The sequence below is a fragment of the Emydura macquarii genome, unplaced genomic scaffold (assembly GCF_026122565.2).
Source record: "Emydura macquarii macquarii isolate MOO-44397 ecotype Brisbane River unplaced genomic scaffold, CSIRO-AGI_Emac_v2 contig_1348, whole genome shotgun sequence".
NCBI classification, from domain to species: Eukaryota; Metazoa; Chordata; order Testudines; family Chelidae; genus Emydura; species Emydura macquarii.
This window is the reverse complement of record NW_027131485.1, coordinates 1,981,245-2,004,083: the sequence shown is the minus strand read 5'-3', so window position 1 is coordinate 2,004,083 and position 22,839 is coordinate 1,981,245. Positions and strand designations below refer to the sequence as shown.

Sequence of the window (22,839 nt, the reverse complement as noted above, 5' to 3'; positions counted from 1 at the left end):
GATGGAACCATCACAGGGGCCCAGTCTCCCAGCACCCCCCTGAGCTGTTTTACTGACACCATCTCCCCTCATACACAGCAGCTGCACAAACAAACGTGGTTTTTGTACCTGCACACACATGCTACCGGTTATACACACTGCCCCGGACAAATATGTCAGGTGCTGCCACAGGAACACACCTACCACAAAAACCCAGAGACTTTTACAAACCAATCCTCCACACATCAGTACTTGCACAGGTGTGTGCGTACACACACACACACACACACACATCCTCACCTGTACATGCACGGACATATATCTCTAACTACACACACCAATGCTTCCACAGAGGCACACACACACCCAGGCATGCATAGAGATAATAGAATATATGCCATACTTTGCAATTCTGCAGTACTTTTCATCTGAAGATCTCAAAGCATCATGCAAACATCAGCTTCGCAACACTCCTGAAAGATATCTCCATTTTACATATGGGGAAACTGAGGCACAGAACTCTTCTGTGGTTTCATAGAATCATAGAAGTGTAGGACTGGAAGAGACCTCAATAAAGGCAGGACCTGGGTCAAGGCAGGACTAGATAGTAACTAGCCCATTCCTGATAGGAGGTTGTTTAACCTCTTCTTAACAACCTCCAATGATGGAGATTCCACAACCTCCCTTGGCAATTTGTTCCAGTGCTTAACTACCCTGACAGTTAGGAAGTTTTTCCTAAAGTCCAACCTAGACCGCCCTTGCTGCAATTTTAGCCCATTGCGTCTTGTCCTGTCTTCAGAGGTTAAAGAGACGGCCTCACAACAAGTCAGTAGGCAAGTCAGAAATAGAATGCAGGAGTCCTGAATGCCAGTCCCCCTGCACTGAGATCTAGGAAATGTGGTCTCTTGAAATATGAAAGTAAGCCATTAACAACTTCCTGTACTTGGGGAAAAATACTCACCAGCATTTTACCAACACACTGACACTTCTTCCCCTAACACACACCAATATCCTATGCATACACGTGCAAGCAAACAAAAAAACCACATGCACAGAGACACATATATGCATCTAGATTTACAAAGACCTTTATAAGAAATACTGCAGCATTCTACGGTAATGAGCCACAATGCGGTAGGAACTCTCATAAATGGTAATGTGGGAGAACATTACTGAAGAATATCGTACCTTTTATTAGTGTTCAAACTTTTAATTGATTTTAAAATACATAATCAATCACAATTAAGAAAGGAATCATGAAGATGCTATCATGCATAAGCACAGAAAGATAAAAACACAATTAACAACTCAGTTAAATAATAATAGGAATAGAAGCATGATTAATTATTGAAACAGATACACAAAGAAATTATGAAGCAACAACATATGTGAGTGTTAGAGGCCAAACTTTCCAATATTGTTTAACTGCCAATGGACGCTAGCAACAGCTCGTATAGTGGACAATGTATGACTCAGGTTAGAAGCACCGTTTCAATTTAAATAAAAGACTTCCTTTGAATTTTTATAGCACTTCTTAAAGCAGTGTCATCATTCAGCCCATTTTACAGATGAAACTACTGAGGCCACATCTACATTGCGTTTTCAAACCCAGTGGCAGCAAGTCTTAGAGTCCAGGTCTACAGATTTGGGCTCACGCTACAGTACAAAAAACAGACCGGCTCAGGCTCTGTTTCCAAAGAAAGAACCCCTCTCACTCACTTTCCTTCTCAGGCCAGGGAGAGTGTTGGAATTCAGATCCCAAGCCTGAATATCTACACAGCTGTTTTTAGCACCATCACACGAGCCCTGCAAGACAGGGCTGGAGCCACGAGTCTATAGTCCCAGGTTCTGAGACTCACTGCTAGGGGTTTTCAAACACAGTGTAGACCTACCTTCAGACACTAAGAGGTTTAGTGATTTTCTCAGGGTCACAGAGGAAACCAGTGCCAGTGCCAGGAATAAAAGTGAGATCTCCTGACTCCCAATGCCATGTGTTAGCCATAAGCCCATCCTGCCTTCCGCCACAATAAGGGAAGCCTGTCACTACTTTTTTGAGCCGGGGGAAAGATTGTAGCAGCCTGCCAAAATTCTGATTTCAGAGCTACCCCAGGCATGCAGCCTTCCCATCCATAGCACTTTGGAGAGACCATATACCAGCTTCTCCCAGGAGCTAATGCCCCTGGCAGCTGACTTGGGGTGCAGCTTTCATTTTTAGGACATTGTTTAAAATTAGGCCAACCTCGGAATGCCTTGTCCTGGCCTATTAAAACCACGCCCTAGCAGCCAAATAGCTGAGCCAGAAATCATCCGTTATTTCTTCATGTAGGAACAACTTTTGACATGTATACCCACAGGAAAAGTTCCATTAAACACGATAAGCACAGCCAGCCCATACAGAACAGCAGCAGGCTGGTGGGGAGGGAGTAGGAGGAGTATCCTTACTATAAAAACATTTACAGGCGCTGAGTAAGAAATGGTACAGCCAAAAAAAATGACTTAAATTCAATACAATTGCTTGGGGGGGGGGGGCCCTATCCTGGCGGGTAAGCAGAAAAGAGCGAAAACAGGTACAGAGCTGCGGTGTCTTAAAACAAACCCTCCTAGCTGCATGGTGATCACGGTGAGTCATGGTTCTCTGCGGAGGGGGAAAGAAGGTGTGTTTTCCATTAAGGCCCCGGAGAAAGCGAAGGGGGGGGGGGGGGGGGGGGCTTGCTCTGGAAATTGCGCCAGCAGCTTGCTGCGGTTTGGCACAAGTGATGTGCACAGGATTCGGCACAAAAGTGTTGTTCGTTAAACAGGCTTTAATCGCACACCTGCACAAATGCATGAACACAAACGTGTGCATGATGACATGCCATTGACACCCTCACATGACCATATGCACACATGCAACTTAACACACAACTATTTATGCATACACAAATATGTATGAACACACACACACACACACACACACACCCATCCATGGATACACATACACACGTATGCACTCACACATATGACCCCCCCCCCCCACACACACACAGACTCATGCATACAACCAGCCATAACCAGCTATGTTTGCACACATATGTACATACACAAACACATGGGCAGCTGTATGTATACACACAGCCATGGACTCAACCACACAAACATCATGACGAACTGCACACATACAGCTACGCACACAGAGAGCTCATGCACACACACCAGAGGGTCAGTTTTAGTCCATTTTTCTCTTCACAATGACGAACTGAGACCAAATGCCACGCCCTTTCCCCCTCCCAAGTGAGCATCAACCCCCTGCATCCCTCAGAAGATGAAAGGCCCAGAACGGTGTGGCATCCAGGCAGCAAGAGCTGCGGCACGGAAGAGCTTCCCCCGTTCCGAACGCCCACGCTCAGTGTTCACTGGAATGTTTGGGTTGTATAAAGCTCCAGTTTGCAAACGCCGTCATTTATTTCTGCTTAATTAGGAACAAACAGCACCTGGGATCCAATTGCTAGCTCCAGCTCAAAGTCAGAGCCTGACATCAGAGCAGGAAGTGAAAGTGTGTGTGTGTGTGTTGGCGAGACGGATGGGAAGGAGAAAGGGTCAGAGGAGAGAGGGCAGAATGAGAGCGTTACCGGCGAGCGAGATCAGGAGGGACTGCTGTCAGGAGAGGAGAGGTGCCCGGTGAAAGGGAGGGAGAGAAAGACATTGAGTGGAGGAGAAATAGCAAATGAAAATTGAACTGAAGGGAAAAGCAATAGGCAAGAGAGCTGCGAACAGATGGGAAGCTGGTTATTCAGCAAGCAAGATCATGAAAGAAGGGAAGGAGGAAGATACAGAGAAGAGATGCCGAGGAAGCCAAGGCATGCAGAGAGATGGGAGCCTGTACAGATCAGGATTAAAAAGAGGATGTGCGTGTCTTTCCTGAGTGCAGCTTCCACTCCTGGCTAATAGAAAGGTCACTGCAACATAGATTTGATTAGCAGATAAGCATAAATCATGGCCAGCTCCTCCATCTTCATGAAGTCCCTGGCTGGCACCATATGCTGGCTGTGTGGAGGCCCATAGGCAATGAGCTCACAGCTGTGCTTCATTTCCTAGATGGCAGGTGCCCCTCTAGCTAAAAAACTCTCACATTGGCTCTGGTGCTGGCGGACTCAGCAGAGGGGCCAACAACGGCGTAGACAACTCTCTCCCCTGACACATCTAGAGGGGCCTCTCCAGGTCCGGAGTGTGGCACAGAGCTGAGTGAACAACATGGGTTTTTTTCAGTTCATGGGCAATTTCAAAAAGTCAGGGGGGTGGGAAAACTCAGACCCAAAAAATGAAAATTTTTGAAATTTTCAGTGAATCAAAAAGTTAAAAAAAAATTGGTTTCAGTTGAACAAAATGTTTTCTTTTGCCAAAGATCAAAACATTTCATTTCACTTTTGACCACTTTAAACTGCTTTTCTTTTTCTTTTTAAAACTAAAAAAACGTTTGAAACCAAAAGTAATTTCAAACAAACAAACAAAAAATCAAAAAGTGGTGCAAGGAAACATTATGATTGGTTTGAATTTTTTTTTTAAACAATTTGCTCTCTGGGAAGGCAAAACCAAGCTGGATTCACACAACAATCTGATGGTACAGGACCTGAATTCTTTGACCAAAAAAACCCACAAGTTTTGGCCAAAACATTTCTCCCAGCTGTAGTGTGGGGCAGCGCAGAGAGCCCTTCACTCCTACCAAGCTGTCTGTAGCTCGACACAAGCCTTCCGCCTCCCGGACTGTCCATGGATATCTTCAGCACCGTAGCTCCAACCCAGTTATATTTTCAGTTGTCCCAAGATGCCCTTTGGGTCTTTGTGGCCCTTCCCCTCCTCTGAGGCTTAGGGGTGTAGCCCCAAAAGGGAGCCACCGACTCCTCGGAAGCAGAGTAGGCCAGTGCCTTCCACCAGCCCCTGGGCGTGTCTCCACGTTGAACATTGCTCTCGGTGCTGGCTTTGGTAGGGCCATGCCCTCTAATTCAGCATCTGAGCCCCGCGAGCAGCCTCCTGCCCGAGGAGGAGAAGGCAGCATTGCAATAGATGAATGTTATCCTTCCCTTTAATATCTCTCCTTTATTGTCTCGCGCCTTAGCCCCAGGATGTTTTATCGCACCGAAGCGCATAATACAAATGAAAAACAAAAAGGGAAAGTTTGAATGGTTTTTAATATATTCATCCCAGTGCAGAGGAACGATGAGCTGGCTGATTAAATCTGTATGCCGTAGTTTATTAAACTGGCACGGCCTCTCTCGTACTCTCTCTTTTAGGCAGGGACAGTCTCATTAAAATGAACACAGTCTCCCCCCGGCCTCTCCCAGTACCTGCTTAATGCCAGCTCCATGCTGCCATTGCCTTGCAGACATTATTGAGAGGTACTGAAAGCTTATGAATGAGCCTGCGCAGTTGTGTTTTTCCCAGTAGCTTGAGGGCAGAGGTGATTGACACCAAGGTGGATATTGCTGGTTGTGCTCCCGAGGGATTGGGGGGGTCAGGAATTCACCAGCCAGCTCCTGATTAAGATGCAGAGAGAAGAGAGGAACCTTGACATGCATGTACTTCTCACTCTCTGTGCTTTCCCATTGCAGACCTAGCAGGGGAGTGACTGAGAAAGACAGTGCCAGGAGAAGGGCCCATGACAGATAAGAGGAGGCAGAGAGCAGGGAAGAAGCGTGGGCTAGTGGCTGGAGCAGGAGATTAGCAGTCAGGAGCCAGGGCTCTGTTCCTGACTGCCCATAACTCACTGAGTCAGTCAACCGCTTTGTGCCTCAGTTTCCCCAGCTGTAAAATGGAGGTGATGACAGTTCTCGCTCCTCAGGGGTGTTGATTAATGTGTGTAATGTATGGCTGGGTGGGAAGTAGTTTCCCCATCCTGTAAAGTTTATTACGATGTCAGAAAAATCCCATCCCACACTGGGACACAAGCAGGGCCTTTTGTAGTTTTTGGTGGCTAGGGCTCTCCCCTGGGATATGGAAGACCGAGGTTCAAGGTCCTGCGCTGAATCAGGTGCGTGCCCCAACCACCATGCTAATGGCCACTCTGGGATGGGGGGCGCCTGTCTGTCTCTTGCTCAGCAATTCCATCCTGGCCTTGAGACACCTTCTCCGACATCGATTTCACAAAACTGGTCCATTCCCATGGAAAGTGTCGCTTTCGACAAATCAGCATTTTCCAGTGAAAATTCACACCCAGCTCTAGTGTAGCGTTGGGCTATATTGCTGCACGTTAAGGAAATCAGAACAAAATAATGTAAGTAGCAATGGGCAGGCCCTGGCATGTACAATCAGATGTTGCTGCTGGTTTGAAATCCCTGTCTATCCGGTATCTCTTTCCTCCCTGCACAATTACATGCGTTCATACCCAGCTGTTCCTCTCTCCCGCTGCACAGGTTGTTCTTGACCCTGATCTCATAACGCTACCCCGGCTTGGCCAGCTGAGGGGGAGGGGGGGTCTCTCCAAGGCAAGGGGAGGCACTGCTGACATTGGGCCAAGCAGTCTCAGCAGACCCAGGGAGTGAGGGACGCAGGCTCTGATTGCACGCGCTGTGATTCTGCCACCTGACCGCGGACTCTGGTTCCTCTGCGGCCGTCTGTGAAGGGTGATTCCTGTGAGTTCTACCGGAACAGGCCCCCGGGGATTTCACTGGACTCAGTTACAGCCAGCTGAGGGAGCGGCTCAGAACAGCGGCTATTCACAGACATAGCCCTTCCAAAAGGCCAGTAATACTGCTCCTCCTCTCCCCCCGCCGCAAGCCTTCAGAGGCAGTCTAAGTCAGTTACACACTAGCGATAACAGTGGTTTAGGCCATATAATCCCTCCTTTACTTGACTTTGGGTTATTTTGAGCAGGAGATTAAAGGAGATTATCTGCATCACCTGAGATGCTGCACTTTCTATCTCTGCCCCCTGTCATCAATTCCCAAGGGCCTGGCTCACCAGCGCATAGAAACCGTCTCGCCCCCTCCCTCTGCCGCCTCTTTAGGCACTGACGTCCTAGCGTAGTCGTGTGTCTGACTGTCTGACGCTAGCACCAGTCAGTCAGTGAAAAGCCCTAAATTCCAGGCCAGGCTCCTTGCCATACCACCTCCAGTACATAACACGGCCCTTGGCATCCTTCCACCACCAGGCACTTTATGCCGGGCCTGACGTGACACAGTGCTTGTGCAATGGTTCCGGGGGAGGGAGGGATGGGAAATGAGGGAGGACCCAGCTGTCACATCTTGGCATTGATCAGGATTATCTCTCTCCAACAACTCTCGGGAAAGAGCCAGTGGCAGCAGAGGGGCTGGGGCAGACGTCTCCATTCTTAGGCTTTTTCCCCTCACCCCCTCTGGTCAGTGGGAAGCTCACCCCCAGGCCATGTAAGTCTTGGCACGGGGAGACACCTGATTCACCACGACAGGGCTTGCCATTCTTGCTGTATTCCACAGAGGTGTCCAGAGCCTGTTTGATGGGCCTGTCCCATGCCCTACAAGCTCCGGCAGGCTGGGCAGCTCAGGGGATTGAGGACAGCACACAGAGCCTTTTCGCTCTCGGTCACCAATTCAACTCCAGCTCCGGCTGACTGTGGTGGAAAGCTGTGACTGACAGCTATTGGGCCGCTTATATTGGCCTGTCTTTGGTGCCGAGACACCCATGGGCACACTAAAAACAGACAGGCAGGTGTCTGAGTGGCTGAGCCCAGTCCACTTCTCACACGGTTGGCACTAATCAGCACAGCCTCAGGAAGGAGACAAAGGGACATGGCCTGTGATTTCCCCTCACTCCAGGCCAGGGTTGTGGCACTGCGGCCGGGCAGGAGGGGATGCGGCCCACATACTGCCTTGTTGTACCTGCACTAGGGATCATCGGGGCAGTCAGTCTGACACTAGCCCTAAAGACATTGTTACATTCAACGTAAAAACCCCAGCTTCGGTCTGAAACTCCTTTCTGTGCGCGTCATGACGATTACAGCCTGTCACAACAAACCATTTCCTTTGTTTGTTTTATGAAATGTCGGACACGAAAAACCTGGAGCTGCAGAAATGGTGTTGCAAACACCGCATCTTCTGCCCAACAGGAAAAGTCTTTTCAGCATGACCACCCTACCTGACAACACAAAACCAGGTTCTGTATATTGGTAACATCCCCCCCCCCCCTCTGGTGAGACTGTCTTCAGGCCACTAAAACTCCAGTTCAGCAAAACAATTAAGTAAGTGCTTAACTTTAAGCACACCCTGAAGGCCCAATGACCTGGATGTGCTTTGCTGAATCAGGCCGTACAGCAGCAGACCCAGTAACAGGAGCACAGAATTCAATTCTCCTTCCCATTCAAAGGCAAGAGAGATGGAGACTCAAGTGTGCCCGATCCAGGGAGCATCACTCAGGAAGTGGTACCTGTCCCCAAAAGCAAGCACACATCTGGCATGCCCAAATACACATGCATGGCATGCACACATGCCACCCAGCGTGCAGGGACAGACGCATGACACGCACACACCGTCATGGGCTGCTGTTCTCATTGCAAACTTCACTAGACTAGAATCCATCTGCCACCCTGGAAATTAATAGCAATCATTAAACAAAAAGAGCTGGCGAAAGGAAGCCCGAGGTGAAAAGCAGCTCTTCCTGCCAGAAAAAAAATTAAAACTATTTAGACATACAGCAAGTCATTTATTACTGTGGAGTCCTCCTTCCACCTGGGGTTGAAATCTCATTACAGTTTGTCCAAAACAGATGTTACCCTTTTAGCAGTAGATTATTAACGATAAACTCCATTCCTCCAGAGAGGGTGGGTGTTCTGGGTTAGCTTGTTTTTTTCATCTTGGGTAACCTCCATATGACATGCTTATGAAAATGATCGGCACAATGGCATATCCCAGCACCTTGTCCTTTAGCTTTCCACGTCCTTTGGAAGCTATTGGGTTACCCAAAAGGGATACAAAGATGCATAGAGTATGATTCTCACTCTCATTTGTTATATATTTTTTGTAGTACAATACAGTTTAGAGTTCCAACACAGACCAGGGTGCTGTTGTGCTAAGCACAGTACATACACACACAGTACGAGAAAGTATGTGTCGCTCAAGAGATTACAAACTAAATAGAAAAGACAGATGACGTGTGGGAGGGGAAACACAGGTACAGCGAGGTGAAGTGACGTGTGTAAGACCGTCTGTTGGAGGTGGGAATAGAGCACAAGTCAACTGAAGCCCGTCCCAATGGCCCATCGGCCCACATTGACTTCCTGTAGCAGCATGCCCTTCTCTGGTTGAAGTATCGTGAGCATTTCCTAGACAACCCCATTTTTCAGCATTTTAAAATCCCAACAGACCAGTATCCCCCGGGTTGGAATCCAGCACACAAATGACCGCACTTTCAGCAGGCCACTGCTTCCAACCTGAAGTTTTGCAGACATGTTGGTTTTGCACCCTTGAGATGAGGAATTGGCTGCCACGCTGGGGATACGATTCAGCACCTGCATTCACAGCTAACTAAGCTGAATGGGCAAAGTTGAGCTGTCCCCCCACATACACAATTAGCTATGTTGACCCTCAGCCACCTTGCTCTCATGCAGGCCTAGCACCCCAATCTCGACTGGACACTGGCAGAAGCGCTGAACTGCAACATCCAAATCAGACAAGAGAGAGAGACACACCCAGTTGGGTATCATCAGCATACCCAACTCATCAGCATATCATCAACTCTCACTCCTGGCCGCCTTATTAATCCTGTATGCACACGGAACAGGCCAGGTATACAGCAATCCAGTGCAACTAAGCGACCATCATACAAGCTAGGCATGCAATTGCACAGCAGCTGCAACATAGGGCAGGATCACAGGGCTACCACAAGCCCCGTGTAAGGGGGAAGGGCACAGTTGTGCAACCTTAGGAACAGGACAGAGTCACACTTCAGCAGCAGAAAGTCACAATTGGGTCCCTGCTCACACTTGCTCCAAAAGGGGACGTAAGCTGAGCCAGCCCTCTTCCCAGTACCATTCACTTCCCCTTCTGTGATGGTACGTCAAGGTGCCACCCACTCCCTGCCCCAGCCTGTCTACTCCCCACCACCAGTTGCCTGCTCTCCTCCATGCTATGACCTGTGATGCAGGTAACCTGTATAGGGGGGTAAGGGACCACCTTACACTTTGTTATCCCCCCATGTAGGGACAAAAGGGGGCTCATAACTGAGCCCATAATTTGCATCCGTGCCTTAGCACGCACAATCATGTCTTTTTCCAGGGAGAGGGTGGAAGGATTGAGGTCAGGACTTGAGTAGTAAATATTTAACACAAGGGAATTCTTTTTTTCTTCACTTCCTCTACCTAATGCTAGCAATTTGGGTCAGATCCCGAAGGTAGGTTTTCATAAAATGATAAATATGATGGTGGGTGGGATTATCAAACAGAACAGGAATATTTGGGGAGATGTGAAAAGAAGACAAAAATAATTGTTGTTGCTTTTTTTTATATATCTTCCTCTGCAGCTTTGGGTCAAACACAAACAGACCAGCATTGTGCTAACAAACAAAACCTGGAAAGTGAAACTTTAGCTTATTCTAAAGTGAACTAGACAAACACACGCTGAATGAAATGCAAAAAAAGAAAGCAACAGCGAGACAAATAAACTAGCTATCTGCAGGTCTTTCAGTTATAATAAGCGCCACAGGTATTAGTAACACAGGAAAGAAGTTTCTTAAATATTATTTTTTATCTTGACCATGTCCCTTTAAGGAATTAATTTAGTTTCCCCAGTTCTTCCTGAGTTTGAAACGTGGTATCAGATGCTGTGCAGGATTTATAGGTCTGTTTGTGATGCAAGATATTGTTTTTTCTTTTAAAGTGGAACAATAAAAGGACACAAAATTTAGAAATCAGTTTTCTGTCTGGCAATTTTGGACCTAGCGTTGTTACAGGTAACCCTTGATAATGCTAGAACTGAAAAAGATTAGAAGCTTTAATATATTTCAGATTGCTTCCTTTATGCATTTGTTAACACTTCCTGTATAATCAGTTTAACTGTTTCCCCTGTACAGTCATAAGGATCCATACCTATGGAGCCAATTGCAGGATTACAACCTGTGTCAGTTTCACCTGGTCATATGGGTCTTTCACACAGCAAAAAAGGGGAGATAGACTCATGTTGTAAAATACTATGAAAATGGGATTGTAAAAGCCACACAAATTTGCAGGACAACTCAGGGGCAGGTATAGTACCTAAAACTGCTTTAAATTCATTAAAAAAAAACTGACTTGCCCTTTTAATATTTTGGATCCATTGCCCAATTTTATTCTGAACAGCGACAAGGTGGGAGAAGTAATATCTTTTATTGGACCAACTTCTGTTGGTGAGAGAGACGAGCTTCTGAGCTTACGCAGAGCTGTTCTTCTGAACAAAAGCAGACTTTACTGTCAGGAGTGTGAATGATTCATATGGGCCTTTTACAAGACAATAGATTTAAAAATTCAAGCAGTAAAAACACTATTCAAGTAACAGGAAAGGTTTGAGAGAAGACTACAGCCCACAGAAAAGGCACAGTTTAGCTTTTTTCCCCATCAAAGAACAATAAGGCATTTGTTCCCTTGTTTACCTCTTAGCTCACTCCATTGTGCTGAGGCATTGGAGGAGCCTTATGTAAAAAAGCCTTGATCTTTATCATTGTGTTATTCTGGAAAAAATATTGGGGCTAGTTCACCACTCCATTACTCCACTTCTATGCCTGTGTAACCCAGCGTAACTCTAGAGTAATGAAGCGGCAAATCATGTCCATTATTTCTAAAGACAAGACATGTCTGGTCAATTTTAGGGGAATTCTCCCCTACTGAAACATATTTTTCCTTTCTGTATATGTTATACCTACATCTCACTGATTAGAGGTCTTGGCTTCTCCTCATCCGCTAAAAACTTTGCACCATCCTCTAATTCTTTTCTTCTAATACTCATGCATGCTTGTTGCTTCTTTGATTGCTGCCTGCTCAATATGACATTTACTCTGCCCACGGTGATATTTCAGGTTGGTTTAATGCACAGGTAACCAGCCGGTTTTAGAAGGTCAGTTACCCAGGAAGATATTCTACCCATTTCTTGAACACTGCATATTATTCTATGCAGTGATCTGCAGCTGTACTAGCTAGGGTTGCAAGCTTGTTAGACCTGGAATGCTAAGCAGCGTGGGGTGGAACATAGCAGTGTCAATGACTGCAGACTAGAGTTGAGTGAAAATTGGAATTTCTGTCCTCCAGGAAATTCCAATATTTTGACGTGTTTTCATCCTGATTTGGGATGAAAAGTTGAAATATTGATTTTTTTACATGGAAGGAAAAGTTCTGAAAAATGTCCATGTAGAAATGCTTAGCCATTTCATTCACACATTTCTAAATGGAAATAGTTTGTTTCGGTGCGTTGTGCCTCATGGGAGTTGTAGTCCAGCTAAGGATTCTGGCCCATTGGAGAGAATGGGGGCATGAAGCACCTGAACTCCAACTCCCATCAGGCACTGCAGCACTTTGGGCAGATGCAGTTTAATGTTGAGCTGACCCACAACGAAGTATTTTGTTTAGAAAAACTTCAGCAAAATCAAGATTTTCTGCTGAAAATTTTGATTTTATGGAAACTTCTGCAGACTCGACTTCCTTCCTGGAAAGGGACAAGTTTTGAGTGCCAGAAACCAGCATTCGCTTGGCCTCATTCCCCACTGCCCTGGACAGAGTGAAGTCATTGACCCCAGAGCAAAGTGAGTGTGAAACATACCAGATCAGACTGGCAGCGTTTGACCTCCACACAGCGCTCATTTCACACGTCAATGACAGCACAAGATGTCTGCTCCTCTGAACATCCACTGCATGGGAATAACTCATTGAGAGAAGAATTTGGCTCTCTGGGCTGTATCTTGCCCTCAATCTACATACTGAGCACCCAGTTGGGTCCATGGCACTTTTGCATACAGACCAAGAGAAACAGAAGTGGCCTGTCGCTTTCCACCTCTCTGCTGCCTCTACCTCTCTAGCCCCTATCTCTTTTGTGCCCCTCCTCACAGTCTCACTAAAAGCCTACTCTCATGCATTTCCAGTCTCTCTGCATCTCTCTGCTTCATTGCCTCTTCATCTCCCTTCAAACCTCAGCTGAAAACGTATCTTGCCTCTGCCTCTTAAATAATAAATAATAGTAGAGAGAGAGAGTGAAATTGACTGGGGAACTCTATTATCTGACTCCGTGAAGCATTTGGGGATCAACAGTACTTAATTTGTAATGAAAGAGGTGCCGGGGCTCAAGCAATATTTTTTATTTTCACAACTGATGCAGCAAGCCCAGAGGCACCCTGGCACAAATTTAGCGCTGGGGCTCAAATATAGATGGTAGGTAGGCCACCATGCAAATCCAAGCCGTGCAGTATTGAACTGGCGAGAAATCCAAATGCTAACTTTGCACTGAAGAGGAACTTGGATGTGAGTGACCTGGGCACCTTTATTAGTCGACGTTGTGGCAATTCTAACCGAGATCATCAGGCAAGAGGAGTGTAAAGTGATGCCAGGAATATGAATGAGAAGAAACCCTGCCTGGGGGCGCTCGTTCTGCACCTGACATATACTGAACGGACATTAAGCCATTTAGGGGAAACTTCATCATTAATAAATGTTTTCTCTGCCATCTTAGACCTGTCTCCTCGTATTATTTTACATATAATGAATAGCCTGGGTTCATTTTAACATTTGGTGCCCGTTAGCCAAATTTTCCCTCTCCACCTCTTTGCATGATTAAACATTTATCATTTGTAATGTATCACTGCCGTTTCGCTATTGCTCTCTTTGTAGTACAGCTGCTTCATTTATTGATAACCTGACCTGGGTGATTGTGAAAGAGGAGCTAAGAGAAACTGACATATGGCCAGATGGAGTCAGAAGGTAGGGAGACAAACGGAGGTATGGAAGAAAGAATACGTCAAAGATAGGGTGTGTGTCACTCTGGCTTTTTGCCCCTAGTCAGGAAATCTAATCCATAACTTGAAATAACTCATTCAGTAGAATAATAAAATTAAGAATCAAGTGCCAGAGACTGTGTGTTATTAGATCTGCTGCCCAGATTCCTCTCCCCACCATCCCTCACTCTGCTCCTTTGTTTATTTCAATGGTGGCTCTCCTTGCAGCTGAGTTTGATGCTCTCGGTCCAGTCTCTTCTGGATACTTGTCTGCACCACAAACCACAGCAGTCCCTGTTTGTGGGAGGTTCCATTGACAGGGATGTGTAAAGGCTCAGGAATGGAATAACAGGCGTGTTGCAGATCAGGACGGAGGTTCAGCAAAGCTGTGTGTGTGGATCAAAGTCAGGAGTGAGGCGCATCAGTAGAATGGTGTGAGGTACAGAGTTTGTTTCCTGGCTGTAGTGACCGATGTTAGCATCCCATTTTCTCAAGCAACAAAATTAAACATATTCCCTCATAAATATAAAAAGGAAGGGAAATACAGCTTTGTTACACAGGTGAGCTCTGCAATGAGTAACTTCCTCCTGAGAGAAACTTAGCAGAGCTTCAACTGCTTTAACAGCTGGTGCCTACTGGTTAGAGTAATGTACAGGACCCAGTCACAGAGTCCACCCGCATGCTGAGGAACTGTATTAAGTGTGCTCCATTGGCTGACCATCAATTAGCAGACAGCAAGATGTCACTGACAAAATACACCTGATAGAATGAAGCTATATTAAACCAGAGTGCAAGCCATCTCTGGTTTAGATTAAATCAATCATGTCAAATTAATGGGTATTGTTATCCCAACCCTAGAGAGGAGGTGTCTTTGATCTCTTTGTGTTTCTTTATGATGGGCAAAAAAGATCTGAAATGTTTTATTTTTCGGGCTGGTTTTTACATTAGAAATGTAGGTTTTTTCTCCCGTTTTTTCTGGAACACTCTAGGGATGACTGCAGAATCATGACCTTACAAGTACGAAGAGAGCGAAGGAGGAGGAGTCAAGGGGGCAGGCTTATTAGTCAGGCTGGTTAAACCCTTGGGGTTTTTTGTTGGTTTTTCTCAACACCAAGTCAAAGAGCTGGGAGCAAAGGTCAGCCCGAGTGAGATGCTACACCCTGTACCCTTTCATTGCTTCCCCAGCCCTCCCAGGAGACCTCCAGCGAAACAGGGCAGGTGAGCTACAATAGTCCTGATCACCAGCTGGTGGAAATTGGTGGGGCCTCAGAGACTATGAGCTACACTGTTTTATGCCAGCTGAGACTCTCTAAAGGAAGAGCAAACAGAAGGAAAAGCTTTTTGTGGGAAGAACAGCGCAGAGCAGAAACAGAACACCTCTATGCCTCCTTTATCCATTATAAAGCAAAATTAATAACCCTTTGCAGGTCTCCTTTAACCACTTCCCCTGCACTGCAAGGTGCCCAGAACCTTACATTGGAACCTGCCTCAAAGACCGTTCCGGGAAGCACGCTTCCAAGTGCCAACAAGATGAGCAATTATCTTCTTGGTGCAAAACAACCAGGCCTGCATCTCAGCTCCCCAGTCATGTCCCGGCAATCTAATAAAGAGGGAGATTAGCCCCTCTTTCCTCTGTTACATCTCCTTAATGCCGTCATTTTATTCACACTTTGCAAAGCAAATAAACCAGCAAATTGCTTGCTTTAATGAGCTGGAATTAAACTCTGCTGCTGATAGAATGCCTTTTTTAGTTTCTGTTGTTGGAGCGAAATCAACTGATATGCAGCACGCAAGCAGCAAAAGAAAACACACAGCGTGAGCATTACTGAACCTGTTCAAATCATTTACAGTTAGCCTTCTCCCCCCCCCCCCCCGCCCCAATTAGATTGGGAGGAGCACAGTCTGCATGAGCAGCCTCCTTGAGATCAGCTGTGCTATCCTAGCTGTGGTTTTATCTCCACTTTCTTCTTCCCTGGAGGCTCCTGCTCCTTAGCCAAAGTACTGCTCCATGGGCCGCACGCCCCAAGGCTGAGAGGTAAGCCAACACTAAGATCCAGGGCAGAACCTCTCCAAGGCTGGGTTCAGATCCATTGTGGGGGATAGATCCAAGGCCAGAGTTTGAGGGGTCAGAGCAGAAGCGCTGGTTTAGGCTAAAGTGGGAGCTTGAAGATAGGGGAGGCAGCGACTCTGCCCACCAAAGAGAAGGAAAGAAGTAGCCATGATTCTTCATTCCTTGCCCTGATCTCCCATGTTGTGTTGCTGTGCCATGGGAAAAACACTAGGGAGTGAAGTGATTCCTATACAGGGTGTGTAGGGGCAGGTTGTGCCTTTAACGCACAGGCCCATGTGGGGGCAGTGTTGTGCTGCACCGAGGCAGCAGGCGCTCCAGGAGGTATTGGGTATCAGGGAGCTCCCAGCACACGGGGGGAGGGGGGGAGAGCCCACTGCGTCACCCCTTAGTAGGGTGTGGCATGCACTGCCCTCCATGGCTGGAGGGGGGCATACTCTTCTCACACTGTTTTTGGGGTAACTCGCTCCCCACGGGTTGCACACAGGGAGCAATCCCTGGACAGGGGAGAGTGAGGGGCTGCAGTTGTGGCTGGCATCTGTCCACAAGGCACAGAAGGAGCAGGGAAGGCTCGGAGGCCAGCAGAAATCTAACCACACGGCTAAGCAAAAAAGAAAAATCGAACCCTAGTCTGCCAATCAGCTTGTAAAGCACGCCGAGAGCTTTTAGGGGAAAGGTGCCACATACAGCGCAAAAACCATCCGTCGTGACTTCCAACCCTAACCATCAGCCTGCCCTACAGAGGACACGCTGTGAGCTTTTCTGTCCAGTTGGCTTTGTATTCGGAGAGGCTGCAAAATGGCTGAGTATTGCTTACAGGGAAGGAGATGGATTCCGAGAGGCAGCCCAGAGCGGCTGACCAAAGATTAAATTCAGTGACACGTGTTTACAAAGCAAGCGACAGATGAGAGCTCCCCATCTCTCCTCACACTTCAGAAGCATTCCAAGTGCTTTAATTCAGCCTCCCACCACCCCTGTGAATGAGGGAAGTAGTTTCATTGCCCTCATTTAATTGAAGAAGAAACTGAGGCACAGAAAGGTTAATTGACTTGCCCAAGGCCACAAGGGATTCGGTGGCATATCTGAGAGTATCATCTATGTGATTCTCAAAGCTGTGCTGTAGTCATTAGCCCCTGGCTCCATCCATTAGCTAAGGGAGGATGTAAGGTGTAGGAGGCTAATCACTGAATTCCTTTTCCATTCCAGGCTGCGTCCAAGGTCTAGTCTACACTAAAAGAAGTTTGCCGGTCTAGTTACACTGGCAAACTCTCCCAGTGGAGATGCAGCTTATGCTTTTGCCGGTTCTCCAAACAAAATAAGCTAAATCAGAAAACACACCTTTTTTGCTCGTTTAACAGCGTCGGCTCTAGGGCTTTTGCTGGCATAGAAATGTCATTAAAAAGTCCCCTAACTGACATTACTGGTTGGGCAAAAGTTTCTATGGTAGACTTGGCCTATGTGTGGGACACTAGGCTCAGTAACTTTTGGCTTCCTTCAAAGACATTATCAGCATCTCTCCCCAGCTGGGGCACTTGTGGAGGAAGTGGCTGCATATTCCCCAGCCACAAACAGCTGAAGTTAGAGCAGATTTTGTTATTCATGTAACGTAAAACAAACTCTTCCATCCTGGGATATTCATTGCTCGCTATTCAGTAAGGACAAATAAACTGTTTCACTGCTCATTATTACTGGCCTATTTACCAGGCCAGAGTGTGTGACTGGTTAACAGGGTTCATAACTTTGAAAAACGGTCTGTTTCATATTCCGTTAGTCTGAGATGGAAAATAAGAGCCAGATTTCAGCAGGCCTGCTTGCAGAGTGAGGTCCTAGTCAACGGGAGGGGGCAACTGTTGCCATGTTTCACATGACTCATCGACCTGCCCCACCCAGCATGGAGCCACTCAGCTTCCCCAGTGCTGGGTGGGAGGTGGGAAAAGAGACTGGATTAGTTAGAAGTGCACCTTAATGGGCGATAGCGACACTGCCAGAAAAGTCCTTGGAAGTAATAGCATGTTAATTTTTCAAGCTCTTATTTACTAGGATCTGGGAAAAGAATTGGCCCAAGCAGGGTGTAGCTGAAGGCGGCAGCTTTTGTGTGCGCTCTCCTGCAACCAGGTTCTACATGGGAGGATTGGGTTGGTGTCTGAAAGTCAGGCAACTTGCTGGGTTCTGTTCCACCTGTGAGTTATGAACCAGTTTGTTGGTTGCTTCCGAATGGCCTAGGGGTCATTTCCTAACATCCAGGAGCAGAGGACCTGGCCAAGCCCAGGCTAGCTTTGATGAGAGCTCTACTGGAGTGCTGGGGGCAAGTCTAATAAGTGAGCATTTCAAATCCGGGGAGCGTGTCTGTTCATAGGGTCAGCAACCTGTGTGTTCTGCAGAGCCCTTGGTGAAAGAGAGAGATCCTCTCCCGGACTCATCTTGTCTCTCACCCGATTCTCAAAATATTTCACTGTGTAGAGTTCCAAGATGGGCCACTGGGGGGGTCCCAGACAGCAGTGTGAGAACTAGCGTTCTAGCTGGCAAATATTCACCGCCAGCCTTGACCCCACTCTGAGCCCACCCAGCCTGAGCCCCGGGTTCCAGATGTGCTAAATTCTGCAAACATGACAGAAGAAGACTCACAGGAGATAAATTCACAAACAACCACCCCTATTAAGGCCCAGGACACCCCACTTAGGATTCCAGGGCTGGTTTTTATCCCTAGGTTCCCAGCAGCTACAGGAGCAGTTAGAGAGTTTGAAAGAAGCCTCACCCTGCATCCCATTAGTGGGTGCAATGCTGCCACAACCGAAGTCACAAATGCTAGAATGTAGCTGGCTGACTAGCAGCTTCGTGCATACCGACATCACATCATTAGACCTCTACACGCCAGCCTCTGTGCCCAAAATTAACTACAGGCTCAAGTAAGTGTGCCTCCATCTCAAATTAATCAATAACAGAGGCCATGTTAAAAAATCTGGCCCCTAGTGCTAATGGAAAAGCAGGGCCTGGAAAGCCAGCATTGCTGCCCCAGAAGCTGCTGCCTTGTGACAAATGCCAGTAAACATTCTTTTGTCTCGCTTTTGTGTTTTTGGTTTCATTTGGGTTTTTTGCAGGTGAGCCCATCGACCAGACAAGGGTGCTGAGAGGGACGGACAGACAGATGCACGGAGAGGCAGATGGAGAAGAAGCCCAGTGCCAACCTGGAGATGGGCAGCAAAAAGAAAACAAGAAGAGGTCCTGTAGAAAGTGAAAGAAAAGCTCATCTCTAAACCAGAGCGAGTCCCCTTCCCAGTACCTTCCCAGACCTGCGGGACTTCAGCGGAAGCCTGAGAAGATGCCAGAAGGGCCAACGACATAGGATCACCCCCTCACAAAGCCAGTGGTGCTGGCACCGTGTGGCAGCTTGGACAACGAGGTTCTCCTTTTCCCTTGGATGCTTCCCACTGGATTCAAACCATGAGGAGAAGGGAGAGAAAAGCAAAGCTGCCCAAGGAACATTAACCCAAGACTTCCCTGCTCTCTGGCCCAGCACCCCACCCCACTTCCAGCAGATAAGGGAACTCCTTCTCCGCGGTTGCCCTTCCAGATGGCAGGTCGTCGGTGGGCAGTGACGTCGGCGCTGTGTGTGTGCGTGGCGGCTGTCTCTCTGCTGCACACAAGCGGGGTGCGGGCAGACTGCTGGCTGATCGAGGGTGACAAGGGCTTCGTGTGGCTGGCTATCTGCAGCCAGAACCAGCCCCCCTATGAGTCCATCCCTCAGCAAATCAACAGCACCATTGTGGATTTGCGACTGAACGACAACAAGATCAAAAGCGTGCAGTACTCCTCGCTCAGCCGCTTCGGTAACCTGACATACCTCAACCTGACGAAGAACGAAATCTCTTATATCGAGGATGGTGCCTTCTCAGGACAGTTTAACCTGCAGGTGCTGCAGCTTGGTTACAACCGCCTGAGGAACCTGACCGAGGGAATCCTCCGGGGCCTAGGAAAGCTGGAGTATCTCTACCTCCAGGCTAACCTCATTGAGGCAGTCACCCCCAATGCCTTCTGGGAGTGCCCCAACATAGTGAACATTGACCTGTCCATGAATAGGATCCAGAGACTGGACAGCAACACCTTTAGGGGCCTGAACAAACTCTCGGTCTGTGAACTCTATAGCAACCCCTTCTATTGCTCCTGTGAACTCCTAGGCTTCCTGCAATGGCTGGAAGGCTTCACCAACATGACACGCACGTATGACCGCATGCAGTGCGACTCCCCGCCAGACTATGCTGGCTACTTCCTACTAGGCCAAGGCCGGACCGGTTACCGCAATGCGCTGGGCATGCTCTCCTCCCTCTGCACTGGCAGCTCCTACACCATGATACCTCGCTTTATCCCACCCAGGTACCAAGTGACCACAGCTCCGTCAGAAAGCCCATGCTCTGAGGAAGAGTGTTTCTCCGGGGATGGCACGACACCCCAGGTCTCCATCCACACCCCAGTGGAAGAGACGGAGATGCGCCCCAAAATCCGAGTGACTCATCTCACCCACAACTCGGCCACGCTGACAGTGCAGATCCCGTACCCGTTCAGCAAGATGTACATCCTGGCGCAGTACGAGAACGGCTTCTCTTCCGTCATCTCCAAGCTGAAGAAACAGAAGGAGGACATTGAGCTGACTAACCTGGTAGCACAACGAGACTACACCTACTGTGTGGTCTCCCTCCACCACGTCTTAAGGTACAACCACACTTGCCTCACCATCACCCCAACCAAAATGAGCACACAGGACCCAGTGCCCACTCCCTCCACTGCCACCCACTATATCATGACGATCCTGGGCTGCCTCTTCGGCATGGTGATTGTCCTGGGCGTGGTGTACTACTGCCTCCGTAAGAGGCGGCAGCAGGAGGAGAAGCACAAGAAGGCAGCTGGCAGCATGAAGAAGACCATCATTGAGCTGAAGTATGGGCCAGAGATGGAGACAACCAGTATCACCCAGCTGTCCTCGGGGCAGATGCTGAGTGGGGAGACAGTGACGTGCATCCCCTACCTGCCCTCTGCTGGGGAAGTCGAGCAGTACAAGTTGATAGACAGCAGTGAGACCCCCAAGGCCACTAAGGGAAACTACATGGAAGTGCGGACAGGGGAGCAGCCTGAGAGACGTGAGTGCGAGCTGTCCCTGGCACCTGACAGCCAGAGCTCCGTGGCTGAGATCTCCACCATCACTAAGGAGGTGGACAAGGTGAACCAGATCATCAACAACTGCATTGATGCCTTGAAATCAGAGTCCACCTCCTTCCAGGGGGTGAAATCGGGGGCGATTTCCACCGCTGAGCCTCAGCTAGTACTCTTATCGGAACAGATCTCTGGCAAACATGGCTTCCTGTCCCCTATGTACAAGGAAAGTTACAGCCACCCGCTGCAGAGACATCACAGCATGGAGGCACCTCCCAAACGCTCCAGCACTTCCTCCAGCGGCTCCATACGGAGCCCCAGATCCTTCCGCTCGGAGGGCTCCGGCCACAAGTCAGAAGCCAAGTACATTGAGAAGACATCCCCAACCGCAGACACCATCCTCACTGTGACCCCGGCTGCTGCCATCCTGCGGGCGGAGGCAGAGAAGATCAGACAGTACAGCGAACATCGGCACTCTTACCCAGGCTCACACCAGGGGGAGCAACATGACAGCATGGGCGGGCGTAAGCCTTCCATTCTGGAACCTTTGACCAGACCTCGCCCCAGAGACCTGGCCTACTCCCAGCTCTCTCCCCAGTATCACAACCTGAGCTACAGCTCTAGCCCAGAGTACACGTGCAAACCATCGCACAGCATCTGGGAGCGCTTCAAACTCAACCGGAAGCGGCACAAAGATGAGGAGGAGTATATGGCGGCCGGCCATGCCCTGCGCAAAAAGGTCCAGTTTGCCAAAGACGAGGATCTTCACGACATCCTAGACTACTGGAAAGGTGTGTCTGCCCAGCACAAGTCCTGAGTCCTCACACAACTCGTGACTTAACACTAACTGGACCAAAAGAAACCTGCAGCAGCTATTTTTATCCAGACTGTCTTTAAAACAAAACCAACAAAAAAAACCCATAAGTTATGAGCAAAATCTATAATTAGTCTATATAATATGTGTGAGAGAGAGCGCGAGGTTACAAAAGATCTCGTGTTTGAGAGATATGTACCAAATTTGAACACAAAGACGCTACAAAAAAAACAAAAAACACAAAAAACTGTGGAGTGAAAAAAAGTTTTGTTTTTGTTTTTTTTTTAAAAAAAAAGAGAAAAAAAGAAAAAGAAAAAAATGAATATAAAAAGTGATGGGGGGGGGGGGGGGCAGAGCTCTGAGGGCTGGAATATTCCAATGTTGCATCGCATGATTCCCTATTCCGTGATTTTGTGGATTCTTTGTGTACAGTTTGTCTTCTTCCTCCTTCCCTTCCAAACAAAACAACAAATAACCAAAAAGAGACCAGAAGGAGAAAGTTCCTTTGGGCTTTTTGCAAACGGAGTCTTCCAGCTTAGACTTTCATCCGGTCGAAGGCTCGGTCATGTGTTTATTCACTGGGAGGTTTTACCACATGTTGCATTGTAAACCGAAGTTGTCCTACTGTACAGAGAAAATTTCTATATTTGCAATGTTTGCTGTATAACAAGAAAGAGAGAGAAAAAATAATATTACATCTACTAAATATATATATATATATATTCACCTGTTTGTACCAGGTTTTAATCATGGATTTTAGAGGAGGTTGGGTTTGGTGTGTAGGGTGTTGTTTGTTTGCTTGTTGGGGTTTTTCTTAAGCTGGTGTGGGATTCTTTGGGTGGGTTTTTAGGTTTTTTTTTGTTTGTTTTGGTTTTTTTTCTTCCTGTGAATGTCTGTGTCCAAGTTCTGATTGAGTCCAAGTGCACTACGAAAAAAGGCA

At 47.7% G+C, this 22,839-nt stretch overlaps 1 protein-coding gene across 3 annotated transcripts in view; it reads left to right on the top strand.

Annotated features, from left to right (window-relative positions):
• Positions 1-22,625, top strand: part of ELFN1 (extracellular leucine rich repeat and fibronectin type III domain containing 1) — a 63,556-nt gene extending 40,931 nt beyond the window's left edge. Inside the window, exons 1-2 of one of the 3 annotated variants that reach the window (XR_010920312.1) lie at positions 7,966-8,082; positions 10,444-11,474. Coding sequence is in view for 1 of the 3 variants with exons in the window: in XM_067550863.1 (XP_067406964.1) it covers positions 19,512-21,902 (2,391 nt within the window). In the remaining 2 variants the exon portion in view is untranslated. Of the gene's footprint in view, positions 1-7,965; positions 8,083-10,443; positions 11,475-19,038 lie in introns of those variants that run through there. The other 2 variants (XR_010920311.1, XM_067550863.1) reach the window with 2 other exon arrangements.
• The last annotated feature ends 214 nt before the right edge of the window (positions 22,626-22,839 follow it).